We start from the raw sequence: 21,464 nt of genomic DNA, 5'->3' as shown, positions 1-21,464 counted from the left end.
GGTGTATTCATGTCAGTGAGTTTCCTCTAAGCAATGATTTCAGAACTTGCAGGTTATTTGAATCCAGAACTTCACAGTTTGTAAGGTGATGCCTTCATCTCCAGCTTGCCCCTACCAAACTGTTTATTCAATTACTCATTTAGAAGGTACTTGTCATATCTAGGCAACTCACAAAATCACAGCAAACCATACAGCCCCATACACAAATTGCAAGATTTGAATTTATCCATGTGCAGACTTCTTCAAAGTTCAGCACTGGCTGAACAGACTACTGTATAGCGCTCACAAAAAGATATCCTGAGTTGTGGAACCATCTAGCAAGAGGTGTATGTGTTTTCAAAAAAACCACCAAACAAAATGAACACCTAAAAAGCATTATCTTAGTGTAAGAAATCTACTCCTTCCATTAGGCTGAAACATTCAGGCTAATAGTAATGCAGATCAGAAATTAAATTGAAAGGCCATGAATGCACTAGGTATTTGCAGTACAGTAACTCAAAGCAGACATACATTTTTTTTTGCTCAAGGCATAGAAGAGCCCATCAGTTCTCAGCTGTAAGGAAAAATCTTTACTCAGCAACACACCACAACATATACAAGTTATTTCCTCTACTTAACAGTAAGCCAAGTACAAACGAACTATCTAGACACAGACCAATGATTTGGTCCTGTTGGGTGTTTGAAAATAGGCATTTTTGCCTGCAAATCCAAGCTACAGTCATGGAACATGTAGCATTTGCATTCCAGTAGCCAAAAACAAGCACAGCACAAGCGTTCTGCATGTATCAATGAAGCTGTGTGCACAAGGGATAATGCCAGAAACAACAACGTGCAAGGAGTCGGGATATGTAGTAATAAAGCCTTTGGGGGTAGATGAATTTGGAAATTTGCCTTTTTTATCTTAAAGTTACTATTCAAGAGAAATGGGTGTGATTTCTGTTAAACAGAAGAATAAAATTACTAGTTGTAGCTGGAAGAGAATAAATGATTGCTAAAAGAATAAGAAATAATGCCCCAAGGATTCTAAAGCAGACCTAATAGTGAACTTAGTAAAGTGCATTCAGCCCCGGAAAATACTAATATGTTTCAAAATGTGAGATGGGAGTGCTGCGGGAAGGATAATGAAAGCTAATTTCATTGTCCAGACTAAATTAAAGGCCAGCATCTCTGCTGGCCACAGAGCAAGTGTTCACTGTCTCCCCTGTGTTTCCTCTCCCCATGCTTGCTTGTCACAAAAGTGAAGAGTAATTCAAGAGTGAAACTTCTCTTCACCTACCTGCATAGCAGCCTCTAGCTGTGTCAGCACTCTGCTACAGGCCACCTGTAAGGAGTCTGTGCTCCATCTGTATGCACAGAAGAGCTGGTGAACTGCTTTTACAGTGATGAGGAATAAGTGATTCATGGAAGGAAGCTCTTGGAAGCTTCCTGCTTGCCCTCATTCTTAACGGAAAACAAATTCCTTGCCTAGTTTTTTCTCACTAGGCATTCAGGCTTCTAGCTGAAAATGCTTTCGCCCTGTAATACTCAGCTTCCACAGCCACTCATTAAGAGGCAAATATAGTCTGCATTTCAAGCACATGCTGTTTCACCAACTAGGCAAACAGCAACATGGAAGTAACGTAAGAGTCTTTCATCTGTAAACATGTCTTTTTACCCAGGAGAAACACTAACTATGAATGGATCAAATCCTTCACTCTTCATTTTACACACTGCACCACTTCATCTACCTCAAAATTAATTTTCTTGGACCATGTCTCTGGGCTATGCCCTTTTTTTACCAGTGCAATGGCTGTAAAAAAGGAAGGCTATCTCAGACTAATTCACCATCCCTCTGTCTCTTTTTCAGTGCATGTTAAATCTTGTCAAAATAGTTTGCCTCAGTTGCCACACAATTAAACACAATGGCAGGATTTCTTTAGCTAGATATAGGCACCAGAAAGAACTTTAAGGAAAAACCGTACTTCCTTAAAACTTTATTACCTGGATGCTTGATGCCAGATGTCCTTCCCTGAGTGACCTCTGAGATTCTTTATCAGCTATAGTTCCATCCGTATTAAAACTTCTTTTACTCCGTTTTACCTCTCTCAACGCTCTAGTGGATATTTCATTATGATCTTTGCTATTAGCTTTGTTTCAGCAGCACAAGGGCTTGAGGTTGATTTGTGCAACTGAAGCAACATCTCTACAAAAGTACTGATCCACAGTATCACTTACCCAAGAGGTAACCACCTCCTCGCAGTTGGCCAGAAAGAGTTCTGTACAGGCAGTACAGCTGCTTGAGCTCATGAAGTGCTCTTCGACTGCTGCAACTGGACATTCTCAGTGTCACGTCTACACTTGATGGAAAATACCCTAATTAAGCCCATTCATTTCGCCCTTAGCCTGTCTAGCTGTATTTTAAAGTCTGGCAGTGTCCACTGGAGCTCTGTCACAGCCACAAAACAGAGCACACCTCGGCAACACTTGGAACCACATGGTTGTCTGCACAAGGGTTAACTAACTCTCCTCTCCTCTAAAGCGAGCTAATTCTGGAGTATGCCCTGAAGCAGGGCAAAAATCTGACACAGCAGCACCTTCAAAGACAGGAAGTAAAAGCTAAAGCATTTGCCAAACTCTAACAATCAAATAGGGCAGCTTTGTAATGTGCTTTCTGAATCACTGACAGGTCATTTTTCCCAGATGTTCCCTCAGAATAGCCCTGCTAGCAGATAGAAATTTTTATCAACACTGCCAACCTCACTCCTTTGGTACAAGAAGGACTTTAAGCTACCAGCACTGAAAAGTGGTATGTTACAAGGAATTATGATAGCACTTGTCACACCAGGATCTCCTCCAGGAAAAAGATGGCATGCAAAACTTGTGTTTGCTCACCACCAATACCCTACTGTGAAACTCTGCCCAACCTGCAAGCAGGCAGAGTGCCATCCCAACACATGGGTTTGGATTTCAGCAGACAACAGACCATCTACAAGCATCAAGTGTGATAGCTATGGGCAGGAATCCCAGTCCAGAGAGCCGAAACAGCTGTCTCTTCTGAGCTAGCAGGCCCGCAGTTAATAGAATATAGAAATCCCTAATCCCACTTTTAGCTGGCTTAAAAAAAAGAAGGGAAAGGTGAAGATAGAAAAGGAGTCTTCAAGAAAAACAAAAATATGGTAATTCCTCTGATCCTAAGAATGCTGGAGAGAAAAAAATCAAGCAAATAAGGGATATTTTGGGGCCTCTATGGTTAGTTGATACACCTTGTCACAGAGTTTACAAGGCCTTTATGATAACGAGGACATAAACAGGAAACAACTCTGACCTAAATCAGAGCTGTAAATTAGGTGTTTCATGACTGTTAGCCTCTAGAGGAAAAGTTCTAGACGAAAAGCTTAAAAACAGTTTCAAATCTGCCTTGTTTCAGCACAGGCAAGCTTTGAATTTTACAGGAAATAAGTAAGATGTATCATTTAGAAATGAAACAAAAGATACTCAAGGGCTGAAGACTTATTCAACATACTTGTCCTCAAGTACAGAGAGGGGAAAATTTAATGAAACCAGTCTGAAAGACAGGGGCATTATTCAGCATTCCCCTCATCAGATACAGACACATACAGGGATATGTTACCTCTATGCAGAACTATATGGTCAATCATGTTGCGCTTATATTTGGTGTGATATAGGCAAAGAGGACAGCGAAGGTCTTTCGGTCCTTCCTCAGGAACTGCCGAATGCCCAGCTTCCACGTGCATAGTAAAAGCAGATCTGTGAAACAGGAGGGAGAGAAGGAAGCAGTCAGAAGAGGTGTGCAGGGAACAGTGTGAAGTGTCACAGCTCTGTAAGGGACGTGGCATATAAAATGGTACAGATACCACTCAGCCTTGTCTTCACAGTGCCACGTGGCATTTCAGCAGGGCTACTCACATGAGTAACACATGAGCAGAAGTATTTGCAGGCTTGTATCCTCAAGTAACAATCACTCATTCTGACAAGATATTATTTTGCATGGGTTGTTCTACAGTCACATTGCTGTAGTTAAGATAGCAAAACAATTCCCATCTTTCATGCCCATTACTTGTCTTCAGGCTGAAATATTTGATGTACTTTCTCTGGCAAAGATTAAATTTTTAGCAAATTGAACAAAATCTATCAACTGTTCTGGAGTTGCAGAAGTGGGGACAGACTTATTTCTGGGGGCAGTTAACATCAATCACCTCTGTCTGTGTAGGACAAACCCAAAACGGCTAAAATGTTTAGATTCAGGGTACAAAACAGACTTGAGTTCACAATGAGTTTGGCACTGAGTAATTAAGTTTTAAAACCTCAGCTATAAGGATCTGAAAACCCAAGACTAAGAATACTCTACTTATTAATGTGGAGGAATGAATGAATACTCCACAGTATTTTGAATAAAAAATTCATGCTGACATTACGTGGGCTGTGTATTTAAAAGTTGCAAGAGATATGCACAGAGAGGAAATTAACTGCACACCTATCTAACCACAAGCACAACTACTGAAATGAGAGGTGTCTGTAAACTTGGGGCACTTGGTAATTTTTTCCTAAAATAGTGATAAAGCTTGCAAAAGCCAGGGAGCTTGCCACATTGAACTAGAGTTAGAAGTCTCTTTGAAGTTCTTCAAGACTATGAGCTTGAATACAAAGCAACTTACTAACACAACTGCCTATGGGTCCAATCCAGCCATCACTGAATTCTACAGATATATTTCCATCAATGTCAGTGAGTGTTTTTATGCATTTAAGTTTCTACTGAGAGTTGAAGAAGGGATTGGTATGGGGGTTTCTTTTGCCTACCGCCCCCCCCCATCTTTCCTTAAAGACAGAAAACATGCTGTGCTTCTAAATGAAGCAAGACTTATTCCCCAAATGTTTGAGACCCACGTGAAAGAACACTACTCCCTTATGCAACTATGAATGTATTTAAACACCTCTTGATTGAAGACGATTTCATTTCATCCAGGTAGAAGAAAATGGTACTCGCAAGACATTAACAGATGACTGGACCCAGCATAGCAATCAGGATATAAAGCGCAAGCAGCAAACTACCAGAGAGGCAGCAAGGGACTAAAGCAACAGAGGCTAGAAACATGTAACTAAAGGTTGCTCTTGTGTGAATTCTCTAAGGTTTGTTCTCACATTTGCTTTAACAGAACTCCTCCCCTTTATCCAGTCATTCTGCTTACTGTCACCAGTCTCTTAAGAACTTAACAAGTTTGAGACCTCAAATGTCAGCTGAGAGTGTTAAGCTCAAGGATCCAGAATATCAGGAGGAACTGATGAACAGCACAGATGCACAAGCCTTTTTTTTCCTTATGTAACATCAACTAAAAACACACACACAAACAAACCCAGCACAGAGTTTTTAAATTTTGCCCATCTAACTGGATTTTCTGAAATGTCTCTATATGCTATCAGATATGCTAGAGAATGCTTTGCATTTCAACTAGATAGATGGTGAGAGAAATAAAATTACATGAGAGGTTTCTTCAGAAAGGTGATATAAATTCTCATGTCTTCCTAGAACACTTGATTCTCCCATTCTTCATGCTGATTGAACAAGCAAAAACGACTGTATTTTTGTAGAGAAAATCTTCACACTTGAGGGCAAGGATAGCCCTCTAATTTCCTATGCTGAGGAAAATGTACTACCTGTACCATTTCCTCCAGCAAATACATCGGCGTCCCACTGGACCTGTAGTGTGTGAAGAGAGAAGGGCTTGTGGGAGAGTGTGAAGGTTGGAGGACATCTTAGGCATTGAGTTTCCAATCTTGGAGAAGCGGGGAGGGATGTTAGCAGAACTGCCATCTTAGACTTCTGGAGGGCAGACTTTGGCCTGTTTAAGAGACTGGCTGACAGAATCCCTTGGGAGGCAGCCCTGACGGAGTCCAGGGTCCAGGAAGGCTGGACATTCTGCAAGAAGCATGGGTCTTCAGAAAGACCTGTGCCTTTAAGCAGGCCATCCCCATGTGCCAAATGATGAGCCAGCAGGGAAGGAGAATGGCCGGGCTAAGTGGAGGTTTGGCTGGAACTCAGGGAGAAAAGGAAAGTTTATGACTTTTGGAAGAAGGGTCAGGCCACGCAGGAAGACTACAAGGTTTTTTGTGAGGCTGTGCAGGGAGAAAATTAGAAGTGCCACAGCCCAGCTAGAACTTTATCTGGCTACTGCCAAAAAAGACAATAAGAAATGTTCTATAAATACATTAGCAGCAAAAGGAGGGCTAACAAGAACCTGCATCATTTATTGCTTGTGAGAGGAACATAGTCACCAAGGATGAGGAAAAGGCTGAGGTACTGAATGCCTTCTTTGCCTACGTCTTTAATATTAAGACCAGCTGTTCTCTGAGTGCCCAGCCACCTGACCTGGACAACAGGGACGGGAAGAGAAGCCACCATAATCCAAGAGAAAATGGTCAGTGAACTATTGCACCACTTAGTCACACACAGGTCTATGAGGCCAGATGGGATCCATTCATGGGTACTGAGGCGTAAGTGCTCACCAGGCCACTTTCCATCATTTACCACCAGTCCTGGCTTACAGGGAGGTCCCTGTCAACTGGAGGTTAGCAAATGTAACGCCCAACTATAAGAAGGGCCAGAAGGAGGATCAATGGAACTACAGGCCTGTCAGTCTGACCTCAATGCCTGAGAAGGTTATGGAGCAGATCATCCTGAGTGCCATCACATGGCAGCTACATAACAAATAGGGGATCAGGCCCAGTCAGCACGAGTTTATGAAAGGCAGGCCCTGCTTTATTAAACTGATCTCCTTCTATGCTGATCAGACCCAGGCAGGATGAGTTTATGAAAGGCAGGTCCTGCTTGACTAACGTGATCACCTTCCACGACAAGGTGACCCGCTTAGTGGATGAGGGACGGGCTGTGGACATTGCCTGCTTAGTCTTTAGTAAAGCCTTTGACACCGTTTCCCACAGCATTCTCTGGAGGAACTGGCTGCTCATGGCTTAAACGGGTGTACTCTTCACTGGACAAATAACTGGCTGGACAGTCAGAGAGTGGTGAGGAATGGAGTTAAATCCAGTTGGCAGCCAGTCACAAGTGGTGTTCCCTAGGGCTCTGTGTTGGGGCCTGTTCTCTTTAACATCATTACCAGTGATCTGGTTGAGGGGATCGAGTGCACCCTCAGTAAGCCTGCAGATGACACCCAGTTGGCTGGGAGTGTTGATCTGCTTGAGGGCAGGAATACTCTCCAGAGGGATCTGGACAGGCTGGATCAATGGGCCAAGGCCAATGGTATGAGGTTCGACAAGGCTAAGTGCCAGGTCCTCTACTTGGGTCACAACGACCTCCTGCAACACTACAGGCTTGGGGGAGAGTGGCTGGAAAGCTGCCAGAAGAAAAGGACCTGGAGGTGTTGGTCAACAGCCAGCTGAATACAAGCCAGCAGTGGCCAGGAGGCCAAGAAGGCATCCTGGCTTTTATCAGAACTAGTGTGGTCAGCAGGAGTAGGGAAGTTATCATCCCCTGTACTCGGCACTGGTGAGGCCGCACCTTGAGTACTGTGTTCAGTTTTGGGGCCTCTCACTACAAGAAAGACACTGAGTGTTGGAGAGCGAACAGAGAAGTGCAACAAAGTTGTTGAAGGGTCTAGAGCACAAGGCTTACGTGGAGTGGCTGAGGGAACTGGGATTGTTTAGCCTGGAGAAAAGGAGGCTCAGGGGACACCTTATTGCTCTCTACAACTACCACGGAAGGAGGCTGCAGCGAGGTGGGGGTTGGTCTCTTCTCCCAAGTAACAAGAGGAAACAGCCTCAAGTTGCAACAGGGAAGGTTTAGGTTGGATATTAGGAAAAATTTCTTTACAGAGAGGTTTGTAAAGCACTGGCACAGGCTGCCCAGGAAGTTGTTGAGTCACCATCCCTTGAGGTATCCAAAAGACATGTAGATGTGGCTAGTATGAACATGGTTTAGTGGTGACTTGTCAGTTAACCCTAAGTTAAGGGTTGGACTTGTTGATCGTAAAAGTCTTTTCTAGCCTAAACAATTCTATGATTGTAAAACCTACTGCAAGGACTTACTGTGCTTTTTCCTGCAGCAGATGGTAACGGCTGTGGTACGAGAGAGGAAAATGGATTACACGGATGCTGCTGTGATCTGGCATGGCATTTCCTATGTTCCTCTCCCTGGTCAGCAGTGGCCATGTTTCTGCTGGCTACAGCCAGCTCCCAAAGATCTCAGAAGTCTTTTCAAGTGCTAAAAAAACCCCTTATGAGTTCAGTTTATCTGTTTTGCACAGTACTTACTTAAAGCCTGTGTAAAAGGAACAATCTTTGCACTTGAAGAGTTTTTTCCCTCCGTGCTTGTCACGGTAGTGACGTCGAATGCTCTGTATGTAACCGGAGGAGAATTCACAAAATTCACAGTTAAGGATGGCTTCCATTTTTTCCACTCCTGCAGCACTCCCAGAAAGTGGGATAGGGCTGATGTTGTTGTTGTTCCTGGCCAAAGCTGCAGACTGGTAATGGTTCAACTGCTGCTGGACATCAGGAGGCTCGGAGTATGAAGAGTCTGTAGAGAAACAGAGGGAAGTTGTTATTCCAGGTGGATCAACAAATGTGAAAAGGTTTGAGGCCTGCTCCAGCACCTATTGGCTTTTAGAGAGGGCTAATCAAGATGTTGGTTATGAAATCCACCGACAACTTTCTGAAGGGATTAAGAAAAAGAGGTGTAACACTTCTTAACCTAATCTAATACAAATTCTACAATTTAAAAGCTCATCAGTATATATTATGGTTTTTAGATCTGATCTGGGGAGAAAAGTGAGAGATTTAAAATAAAAGTAGTCCAAAAAGAAGCCTGGTTTTAAGATACTTTTAGAACGTAAGGCACATTAATCACACTGCCAAGTGTTTATGTGTTTGGTGCATAAATCAGACCAGATCCTCACAAATGTCTTACGGCCTTTGCACCAGATGAAGATCTGGCACAGGATACGTGTCAATAACCTATCTAAAAGGATAAAAAAAAATGAAAGGAAAAATAAATGGATACTCTTTCTTAGTGATTCATGGAATTATTTAAGAAACCCACATCAAAAGTTAACTTAAGCAAAACAATACAATTTTACTTTGTCACATTTGAGGCAGTCTTCACAAAACTAAATTCAAGTTCTCCTAGCTGATACTTGAGATGAAGTCGTCACTGGAAAAAAGAAATTATTTAATCATAAATTCCAGTAAAACAAACTTCTAAACCACATTTCCTTGGAAGCTGTTAAGTTTTGCTATACTGAGAAAGAGTTCTCTTTATATAGGTATGTCTGTATAGATTCATCCCTTCTACAGCCCAGCAGAACTCTGAAACACTGTTTTAATGGTATGTAGAGAAACACAGTCCAGAGATGTTCCAATAATGAAACTGTAAGCTATAATACTTCAGTTGGACCCCTAAAAAAAAACAAACAAGAGGAGGGAAGCATAGTGTTGAACATTTCCCAACACACTGCTTGAATGTGGAGATTAGGAATTCATCTGCTTTCTCCTATATAACACACAGCTGCCCATGAATGGCAGAAATGGAAGCAGACAAATAAAACAATAGTGAATTTCAGTGTAACTTTCCTGAGAAGATGACAAAACACTCTTTTCTTAAGTTTTCTGGAAGGAGGGGGAAAAAAAAAACCAAGCAGGGTGGGGGGCCAAGTTGGGATAAAAACTGTACCAACTACTCTACTTTGTGCTTTGATGGGTACTTCATTTTCCGAAGTTTAAATCCCTGAGGCTACATATGTAGGAATTCTCTAACACACTTGTGGGAACTTAACACCATCCATTCTAACCAATTAGTACAGAAAAACAAAAGGCAAGCAGGCTTATACAGCACTCAGCGTGGGGACTTCTCCACTTGTCTTCCAATGAGAAAAATGCTTGCTTGCTTTTTCTCACTACCACAGGAGGGGGGTATACATGCCCAAGAAATGAAAAACAAACTAACAACCACAAAAAACCCCCAAACACACAAGCAAAACAGAAGCAGGAGATGAAAGTTTCCCAGCTTCTCTGGCTTCATTACCAGGTGTACAGGAAAATCAAGGCATAGACATGAAAGATTCCAGTAAAATGAATTAAATCCTTTTTGGTTTTCCTATCAAAGCCTCATGAACTGAGGCTGGATTACAATGCAGCATATATTGCCTCATTTCCATCACTTCTATAGCAGGTTTACTCACCATGAGGGCTCACAGTGAGCTCCACCCATTCAAATGTCAAGGTTTTCTATTCCTTGTGTTTGAAACAGTCTCCTTGCTTCCTTTACTTTGGCACGAGATAGGCTTGAGGAGCTGCAAACCTCTGCGTAAGTCTCTTCTCCCTCAAAGGCAGAAACCGTGCACTCAGCCTCTTTTAGAACATGACCTTGAGGCCCAAAATGATGCATGGTTCAGAGCTGATTTGCTGACTTGTCTGATTTGCTGATTTGCCTGGTGTCTGGGCTACTGGGTTTAATGCTTCTAAAAGCACAGTCAGACAGATTTTCTGACAAGGATATGACAGCCTAAAAAAAAAGTTCATAGCAGTTGAACTGTTCTTTTTGTACATGTACTAGTCAAATTACTTGTAGGGTACTGATTAAAGTCTAGTTTGTAGCTCGCTGTTCTCTTCCTCAGGAAGAAGGGATCAAAAATTTCTGTCCCATCAGCAATGTTCCTAGCCAAAGCCTCAGTGATATCCACTGCTAAGAAAGTTACAGGTTTAAAAATTATTACTTTCAGAACAAGGAAGTTTTGTTGTTGCTTGGAAGATCTATACTTCAGATGTTTTTACTTCTATCATCTGGTGTCTATTATTTCAGCTTTCAAACTCTTCAATCGATATTTATATATTTCTGTGGAATCTGGTATGTGAAAATGGCAAAAGTAGATAGCTACATGTTTAATCCCATAGGAAAAAAAGTACACAAAGTAGCTTTTCCTTGTCATCAGGAATAGCCAAAAGCAAATTCTACCTTTAATATTTGAATTCTTACTGTCTTTTAACCAGGTGGCCACCTTACAATTTTTAGTATATTGGTCCATTACAACTAAGATAGTTATGATATTTCCAGAAAAAACTGCCATCTCGTGAGCTTATAAGGAGAGTTTTAAAACAATGACAGCATGCATATCCCTAGTTCTGCCTGTGTATTCTTCCCCTTTACCCCTGCCAAATAATGTTGTAGTCCTTGGGGAGTGCAAGATTTAGCACTTCCTGAAGAGAAGCACCCAGGATTAACACACGTTTATAGTGCTTCTGTTAGTTTCTGAGAATCAGCTTGCCAGACACCTATCCCAGCATGCAGGTGCAACCCAGCTCCACCAGGAACACAAAGAGAGTCCAACACACAGGAGCCCAAAGCCACTTGGTTTTCCACCAACTTCAATGAACCAGACTTTCTCATGCCCACTCAAAAACCAGTGAAGACAGTGGAAAGGTAGCAACTGACTTGAGTTTGCTTCCAAACATGCATTTTAGCACATAGCACAGAATGAACCACCAGCAAGTAAGAAACTGAGGACGGGGCTGAGGTTTTGGAGTCTTTATTAATTTTTCAAAAGCAGTACCTGAAAGCAGGACCAGGGAGCAAATCCTCAGCCAAGGATCAACAGAATTAAGTGCCTTAAACTAGCAGAGGACTTTTACACAGGCACCTCCTCTATTTCTGCTGGAAACAGAAATACACTTGCACTTATGCAAGCCTCCGGATGCTATGCACCAAACTGCTGCACACATTTTGACGGTGTTGCTGCAACAACAGGATGCCAGGATGTAAGAGTGGAGAATGAAGGAGGAAGAGGAAAGAGATTTTCCCTCAGAACAGACCAACAGCTGAGCCATGGCTGTACACACTGCCAGTTCCACTTCAGTCTTTTTCCTGCACCCCAAGCACAAACGGTTGGGAGCACTCTGGGAAAGTGTTAACCACCCGGGCCTGGAGGAGGAATAGGGACGTCCATATCTAAAAAAAAGTTAAATGGTCTTAGGAGCCTACATCAAAGTCAGAAAGCAGAAGAAAAACATTAAAATCAGCAAAGGGAAGAGTTAAGACTATTTCTATTAAGTAATGTAAAACATGAAGGCAAAAAAGAAAACACAAAGGGGAAGAAAATCAGGAAAAAATGAAACACCAGGAAGTACAGATTACATGTTAAGGAAAAAACCAGCAATTTTTTCTTTGAACAGCCTCGAGGCAGAACAAGAAAATAAAGCATGTTTGTATGTGCAGTGCAAGGAAAGAAAATGGAATGCTTAGCTCTGGCTGATGTAAAATAACCCAACAAACAAAAAAAGCCCACACAAAAACCACCAAGATCCCTTTTAAAATTTAATTTTATCTGAAATGAATGGAAGGACTTCACCATGCAACTCCAAAAGCAAGGTAACGGCACGGGATGATCAGATGTAAAAGAAAGGACACCTACAGTCATGCCAAGAGGCAAAAATTAGCAGTAATTGATATAATCAAAAAGGGGAGAACAGTAGCAATACTGTGAATCAGTTTTGAGATTTTGTATATTACATCTACCTACAGACTACCTGCACAGGAAGAATAACAAGGCTACCAAGTAGTGTAATGCCTGACAGCACTATGGATCTAAAAGATCACCAAATATATTCAGTATACAACAGTATTCTTACATCCAAATGTGGAAATGACTAGTCGAAAGCAGCAGAAATGACTGTCCACACAGTGACTCATCAACACAGCCATATCTAAATTAGTACTGCTGGTAATAATACATAAGTAAGTCTCACAGTGTCTCTGCATGGGGTGAAGAGAGACAGTATTTCCAGAGTGCCTAAGAACTTAAATTCCTGGTAAGTGATGTTGCCACCTTGAACACTTTATTGAGAGTACAGTCACAAGGCTGGCACAATTTGTCTGTCAGCAGTACTGGAAGTTACTACTCCACCCAAAAGAGCATTCAGAGTCTCCACTACAATGCAATGCAATTATGAAAATGCTGCTTGATACACACTGCATACCCTGGGGGAAAAATATACAATGAAATCCACCACAAAAGCAAAATGAAAATCCAGGTTTTCATGGTTCCTTTGCAGCATCTAACATGTTTCAGATACCTAAAAGATGAAAAAGTTGGTATCTTTTCAGAAGAAAAAAATAACTACATGTTCTGATCCGGATACATGAATTTACTCAGAAATTAAATGATGTTTAACTTTTTGCAAGTATTTTATTCTCAGAGTTATCAATGAACACATACGCAATAGCAAAACACACTAAAACAAGACACCTAAACCCAACAACAGACCAGAAATACACTTGGACATATCTAAGAGATACTGAGCAACAGTTGAGAAAACAAGAGGAAGAAGTACCTATTAAAGGAAAGAAATCAAACCATTGCTTCCTTGTTTTAGGGTGAACAGAACTAAACTCTTCTAATAACAAGCAGCTGCATGACTGTACAATGAGGGATAGGGAGGGAGGGAGAAACACTGTTCAGGAAAAGCAATTGATTGAGTAAGTGTGCTTATTGCATTTACAACCTACTAATAATCAGATAGATAGATCAATGACCACAAGGGGAGAGTGGGAGATAAAAATGACAACACCATACTCTTCTGGTATATCCACACAGTCAACCAAAGTCTAAAGAGATCAGCATTTGTATGACAAATGAAATTGGGAAATGGCTCCTAAGATAAAACATAGAGAATGCATAAGTTACAGAAAGTGCTTAAAAACAGTTTAGGAGGACAAAATGGAAGGTAGTAACAATACAGGCCTAAGACGTTATGGATCAGTAAGAAAAAATCCCTAAGAAACTAAAAGGAAAATATTTGGAATGCTATTTAATTTTCTCTGAATTCATTCACAAAAGGACAAGACTTCTATGAAGAATGACAAAAAAATTTCTATGAATTAAGAAAAAGAGCAGACAAACACTTTGCTCTGGATAGAAATGTATTTTGAAACCAAATCAAGATGCAAAACCCACAAACAAGCACAAAATAGGTGGCAAAAATCATGAAGGATTGAACTAAGAATTGTTATTTTAAAGGGCATAAGATAAGTCTAAAAGTGGAATTTATGTGATTTAGGAAGATAATCCCTTCTGCAATTCAATGGAACTCAAAATTACCAGCTCACTGAGTGGTAAGATAGCATATAGTCATGAATAGCAACAGCTTGAAAAGTGGGAAGGTGGCAAAGCAGGGTGCTATACAAAGATTGTCAAGACTGCACACATTTGTTCACTTCATGCCATGCAGCACTGACCTGGAAGGAAGAATATGTGGGAGGGTGAAATGTTCTGGCAATAAATTAAGCTGAGGAGAGGGGAAGATAGAATAGACTAAGATTCAGAAGAATGCAACAAAACATTAATGAAGAAGCTTAGGAAACACTACAGTACAAGCAAGTTTTATTCATTGTAAGTTTAAAGACAGAATGTGAACCTAAATTCTACCTAAATTCTGATTTGTACTAAAGAACCTTCACATCACTAGTATGTCGTGAACCAGATGTAACAGGAACAAACTTTGTGTCCTTGTTTGCAGACTCCAAAAGACATAAAGGAATAATCACAGAGGAAAGAAAACAAAGCTCTGGAATAAAATTGACATTTAAAGGATTTACACTGAAATCCCCCTAACCCCTCAAAAACCTTGTTGGAGGAATTTATTTCTGCATTCTCTGTAAAGGCCTCTACTTGTATGATTTTGGACCTGCTTCTGTGAGACAGATACTACGTATATGACTAAGGTTCAGAAGAGGGCAACCAGAAAGATACATGGATTATGCAATATTGTTTACTCAATAAAAGTGAGAAAATATACCCATGTTTCTTTATAACTTTTCATTCTCTCTTGAGTTAAGTGGCTACCTATCTCTGAATGGAACTGAGACAAGATACGTGTTATGCAGCTTCTTGTGCTAATATCAAAATAATCCCAAAGGAATATAAATTTAATCTGAGAAAATAATACTTTCATCATCTGAATTTCTTTATCGAGAGAGAGTCTCGATACTGCTCGATACTCGAGTCCTCTCGATACTGCTGCCTATTGAAAATCTTGGAGTTTCATAGTTGAGATCAAGGAGAGAGTGGCTATAATACTCTGTATAAGATGATGTGAAGGAGAACAGTAGAACTTGCAGAAGACTTAGGAAGGAGCAATGCAATTGATTAAGTAAGTTATACTACATTATTTCCATCCAAAGAGAAGGATCAGCCCAAGAGCTTCCCACGCCCTCCTTCTTTTGAGTATTCAACACTATCAGGAATTCCTATTAGCATTAGTTTTCAAGAGAGGTACAACATGGTCATGAACTCTGTCTGAATCACTACCCTGCTCCACTAATGCCATGATTTGGAAGGATCAGTTTTAGAGGTCAGAAAAGCCACTGCCTTCTGTTTAAAGAACATTGCAGGCTCAGAATCTGCTGCCCTGGCTTATTTTGGATAAACAGTTCAAAATGCTGGCCATGTTTCAACCCTATATTCTTATCACTTGTTACTTAAGGAATAAAATTTCACTGTCTAAATACAGAGTGGCACTTAAAATGAAGACTTCTGCTACATGTCAAACATCAGGATCTCCATTTGCTTGCCTATTTCCATAAAATGCATAAATGAAAATTTGCCTAGCTATTTCTTATTCTGTTGAGCCAAACACAAACTTCAGAAATGGAAGTGCACTTACAGAAGAGAGGAACACAAACAGATCTGGAAATAACTTTAGCAAGATGCTGATGTAACCAGTCTGCCAGAAGGACTTAATGGCAACAGGTTCTTTTCTGAATTTACAAAGATTTCCTACTTCAGTTGATTCTTCACTCAGACAATAATCTACCAAGCAATTTTTTTTTTTTGGCACTAAGAACCGTACCATCCTCATGCTATTATGCTTCATAATTTCCTTTTCATTTTTAAGGGTAATTATTCAGATAATTTTAAGATGCATTCCGCATTTCATTCTCTATTGCTCTGGGCCCTTTAAGTATTTGTATTAATACAAACACACAGCCACAAATGCACATGCTGCTGTTACCTAAAAGCTCACTTGCCTCTAAGATTGAAGTGAAGAGGGGAAAGAAATTCAGCTTTGTCAGGCAAAACATTTTTGCATTCTGCTTTAAAATTGGCTCTAAAATTACACTCACAATATATGAGTACTGAGGACCGCAATTCTAATTTGTTCTGCAGACTCCAGCATATACCTTGACATAACTATTATTATTACTATTATTGCCAACTGAAAGGCCTTATCTCCAGCACTGGCTCTGAGCTCAGATATCTTTGGGCAGTATTTTAAAGCATTGTTTCCAAAATATAGTAACAATGTCCCTTAAAGAAGAAATAAACCAGCTACTTAAACATCAGACTTTGGACTGTCAGCTATGGTGATGATGTATGCCTATTTCAACAGAGCTAAAATTCAGAGCAGAGGAGTTCTACCTTCCTGTCAAGCTCCAAATTCCTCTAGCAGGTTTTAGATCAACAGGAAGTAACTGGAGTCTTAGTGGACACAGTGAATATCAGCTTAAACAAGAAGGCTACTAACATGTGGGAACTGCAGAAATGCTCTCTTGTAGAGCACTGGCTAAGTGATACCATGTATTGCCTCACAGCAATAGCATCCTTTTTGCTCTGTATAGAGTAATCACAAATGCCAGGAACAGCAGTAGCATGTGACTTCTAAGAGAGATCACCTATCACATCGTCCCCTATCCTGAACATAAAAATCAAGCCCAAAAGAAAGCAAAAATCTCAGAAAAAACAAAGCCTAACAGGAGTCTAGATATGCTTCTTTCTTTACCCTGTGGGTGCAGTTAGGTCATTTCTGTCTGCCCAGAAGGAATCCAGAACATGTGTCTTCCTTCATTTATTACTTGATCCACCCAAACAGCTTATTCTGTCTTCTCTCTACCTTAGGCAAGTCTTTTAGTATCATAGCAATCCCATCACAGCAGGTCAGCCAAATTCATACAAAGACTGACAGCAACCTTCTCCCAGCTGCATGAGTCTCCATCCTGTTCAATCTCAATTTTGCCTTTACCCATCAAGTTCAGGCACAAAAAACTCAGGACGAGAAAAAAGCAAAATGATCAGCAGGTTGACACCTGTGCTGAGCCAATGACAGGCTAAACATCATCCCGTGTTCCACCAGCCACAAAACTGTTCTCAACACACTGTAGCAAAAGGCCAAAACCCAAACGATTATACACCAGTGGAAGAGAGCTGCAGAAAAGAAGGTCATTCCCAATGCCTTAGGTCCTTGAATAGTAAAGAGTTTGTTCAGCAAACTTGGAGATGAACAAGCCCTGCACTTGTTCTACCAGTCCCAGCCAATCTGATGTGGGATGGTGATCCAACATCTGATAGGAAGTTTAATACGGACCAGAAGATGACACACCAGCACATACTGGGGAGTTTTAAAAAGCACCAGCTGGCAGTGTGGCCACTGGAGGCACCTCTGGGAAGAGAAGATAGGCAATCTCTGAAGGGAAAACAGAAGCTTCCTCCAGGTTAGAGAAAAAAGGAACACAGCTGGGGAAAAAAAAGCAGCCTGCAAGGAAGAATGGTTAATGTGGTAATTCAGAGTGGGCACGTAGTATCACTCCTATGGGGCACAAGAGCGGGGAAACAGGCAGAACAAGTAGACAGCTCTTTGCAGCCTGACTGTACAAAAGCAGAGGCATCTTCTGCTCTGCAGTATGCAGACCATCATCTTGCATCCTTCCAACCACCTTGCAATTAAAGCAATAAGGTATCGAAGATTTGTCTGAATTTGCCCATTAATTTGTTGTCAGTACTGGCTCTCTGCCTCCCTAGTCAAACGAGAGTCAAATAAAACGGTCTTAAAAATCAAAAGAATGGGGTCTGAACCTCTCCTCCCAAAAATCCCCCCGAACCCTATACTAAATACAAAGAACAGGCTATTTTGCTCCCATACTACATTTCTGGGCCAGGATTTTGACCACCGTGGTCTTCCCTGAACAGCAGTAACCATAAAACTCTAAGACACAGTATCAATCATGACAGAGAAATAACAGCAAGGGTGAAAAGAGGATGGTCTTAGCAACTTTCTGCCCTGACTGGAAGATTAGGAGAATATTCCTTATCGACAGTGCACGCAACCACCACAAATTATAGTACGGATTAAAAAAAACACAACCAGAACCCAGGGGTAGTACATCTGAGCATATGAAAAGCTTGTCTCTTGTCTGAAAGGTGGAAGGAACAGGGAGATGCATGGCTCTAGGGCTGAGTGGATCACTGCAACAGTCCTGTCTCATTGGCAATAGCTGAGAGGATTTTGTTGAAAAGGCTTCTTGCTTCCCACTGTTCTCCTCTTGTTCTGGTAGTACATGAAATTGCTTTAGTAAAACTGCTAAAGGCCCTCTGCACCCCTCAGGATTTCATCTGTCAGGCAACATAGGAGACACAGATCCTGATTATGCATTATCCACTTTGAGAAAGTATACAGAAATGGAAAGGGATTTACAGTTCTTAAACAACAGTCCCAGAAACAGGACTTAGTCAAGCAGTTCTGTACCCAGCCTAGCTCTGGCAAAGCAAGCAGATATATTTATACTTCAGTCTCTAGATGAGGCAAAGTTCTTTTCCACTGGCAAAGACTAAAGATCGGGAAAAGCTGTAACAGGGCACTGGATGTTTCACTTCGCAGTTTTCAATGCATTTGTTGCCGCAAATAATTAAATTTAATGAACATGTTGACATACTATGTACTGGGAAACTCAGAAAATCTTCCAGTTAGGAACTTGCATGTGTTTTGTGAGCTGGTATTAATGATAGACCCCATTTGGTTCTGTACAACAGTGAAAAGCACAATTATTGAGCTTCAAGGGCACACACAAAATGTGCTGCTTTCCACATCTCAAGAACTAGTTACCACTAAAAAGGTATGATCTTGTACAATAGCAGTATAACTGAGAAGACATTACAAGTCACATTCAGGTCTGTTTAGTCTTTCACTTGCACTTTTCTGATTTATTTGACAATTCAATATTCTTAGTCAGTAAAACTAAAAAACTATTATTTTGAATTACTGCACACGGTCATGATACAAACAAATTTATGTGGTTCCAAATCCACCAGGCATATGAATAAAGAGAAGTACTTTGGTCTACAATGGAGTTAGGCCAAAGGGGTTATTTTCATAAAATAGTGAGCAACTCAAGCAGTAGTGTTAGCCAGGGCAATTTAGGGCAAGTGTTTTACATGCTTCCAAGAGCTTTTGCTGAGGGTGAAGTCATAATTTACCAACCTATTGAGTCATTCTGCTTTATGGGCCATATGACGACAGGTTGCTCACATGGATTTCTCCAGTTTATAAGAATGTGATATTCCACCACCTCCACAGCCCCTGAATATGAGCAAACAGGAGTAACACCAGTGTACAGAAGCAGCAATGTTCAAAATCACATTGCCATGTGCTTTCACTTTGCAGATACACATGTTGGTATTGTTCTATTCCTATTTTCTAGTGTTCAGACACACAATTTTTGTGTCTCTGCCTTGCTTTCAAGTCTTTCTTACTGAAAGAGTCAGTAGTATTCTAAAATTATGCCTTGACAATGTGGCTTGTGGGATTCCATTGCCTTGCATTCAAGTCAACAGGAACAGAGCTGAACCTGCATAGTGCAACATGGAAACCCTTATCTGTGACACATACTACCCCACAGGATGACAGTATCATCAATAAATCCATACAACCCTTCTGGGCAGAGATTAACATGAATGAAAGTTCTGATTCTCACAAAGACTGTGAAAGAACCGGTTTTATTAGGGGATTCACCCAACCCTTCTATCAGTTTGTAATATTTCAATTCACAGTGAATTTTTACTGTAAAAGTCTCAAAAATGTTAAGCCACATTTCAATGTAGCAAATAAGTAAGTATATCCAAACAAACAAAATAGCCAACCACAAATGCAAACAGCATCATTTATTTCTTGCAGGAAGAAAAATACCCGTAAACTATCAAGACAGCAAAAGAATGTTTTGCCACAATGGCCACCTTTTCATTTCAACAAGAGATGCATACCACAAATCATTCAGTGACCTATGCTACACAAAACAGAGAAAAGTTACATTTGTGCTCAACATTTGCTGGGGTTTTTGTGGCTGTTTGTAAGAAAAACACCCTCTAAACAAAACATCATCACTCCACCACACTCCAAAAAGCCTGAGTGCTTTACCTCTAGTTAGATTAGGATACAATGAAAATAGGTTCCTTACATATCAAAATATTGCCCAACAGGCAAAGATAGGTAGGATAGAAAAAGCAGCATCTTCCAAATGATGTCTCTGTAAGAAACCCTTCTCTGCTGACACAGAAATTGACACTATCATCATCTTACACTGCTGCCCTGAGAGAGGCATACAAGCTCTAAAGTGGTTGTTACACCTTCTAACAACAATGTAGTTGCCAGGGATGGGTCTACCTAAAACATTCAGCACATACTCCTCCTTTAAATTCACTTTCATGAAAAGTATATCAGGCACCCAACACATCTCCAGGTTCAACACTTCAGATATGCTTGCTGCTGCCAACACAGGACTAAGAGATGAGTCACAGAAATTTAAATATATTTGCATCTTTTAATGAATGGATCAGTCTAAAAGAACAAAAGAAATATTCTGTGAAAGGTCCCTCAGGGAACAATTTCTGCAGGGAAAAAAAGCATCAGCAGAAGTTCCGCTGGGCTGTTGTCCCAGAACAGTTCTATTCAGACATGCACTCTAGTACAACTCAGTATCCTTTTCCCTTTTTTCCATCTTTACAGGGTTTGACAATTGGCAAGATGAGTTCTGCTAGCTCCTCAAATCTCACTAAGCCATCTTGCTCTGTTTCCTATTCCAACCACAATATTCATCCACAGATAAGAACAGACTCTTTGTGCAACCATTTCAATTATATTAGCCTGCTGCATACCAACCAACCTACAAAACAAGTTCATTACCATGTGAGGCAACCTTTTGTCTGCCTTTGACCCCCGTCCTAATTCAATTTTGCATCCCTAGTGAATTAACTTGATCACAGACCACAGTGCAGTTTATTTATGCAAACTAACACAGGCGAAATACAACCATGTTACACCATGTGAACCTCACTTAATATTGGCTCCAGCTGGACATGATGGTGCCTGTCACACAGACCTGCATTTCTTATTATTGGGACCAGCCTTTTAGCTAGTCCTAAAACTAGGACTGCATCTTGCAGGCCTAGGCCATTGAGATCCCTTCTAAAATGCAAAAATAAATTATGTCAAAAGAGCAGCCATCATTGACTTGATTTACAGCCAACTTCCTAATGTAAAAAAATTACTTAAAACAGTAAATTGCTTCCTCAAGCAATGCTGAAGACATTAACATGAGTTTTACAGCACCCGTACTCATCTGACTAGCTCCCCGGTGGATGGCTTCTATTATTGTCAAAGTGACTTAACCATTACCCTGTTTAAAGATGATCAAG

At 40.8% G+C, this 21,464-nt stretch overlaps 1 protein-coding gene across 1 annotated transcript in view; it reads right to left on the bottom strand.

The window, feature by feature from the left end:
• ZNF462 (zinc finger protein 462) overlaps nt 1-21,464 on the bottom strand; it is a 51,153-nt gene that overhangs the window by 11,069 nt on the left and 18,620 nt on the right. The window contains exons 7-8 of the mRNA XM_010140112.1: nt 8,266-8,530; nt 3,611-3,747 (exon numbers count right to left, since the gene is read on the bottom strand). Of these exons, the coding sequence (XP_010138414.1) occupies nt 3,611-3,747; nt 8,266-8,530 (402 nt within the window). The remainder of the gene's footprint in view (nt 1-3,610; nt 3,748-8,265; nt 8,531-21,464) is intronic.

The sequence above is a fragment of the Buceros rhinoceros genome, unplaced genomic scaffold (genome assembly GCF_000710305.1).
Source record: "Buceros rhinoceros silvestris isolate BGI_N320 unplaced genomic scaffold, ASM71030v1 scaffold4867, whole genome shotgun sequence".
NCBI classification, from domain to species: Eukaryota; Metazoa; Chordata; class Aves; order Bucerotiformes; family Bucerotidae; genus Buceros; species Buceros rhinoceros.
Note: the sequence above shows the minus strand (reverse complement) of the source record. Positions and strands in the feature narration are given on the sequence as shown.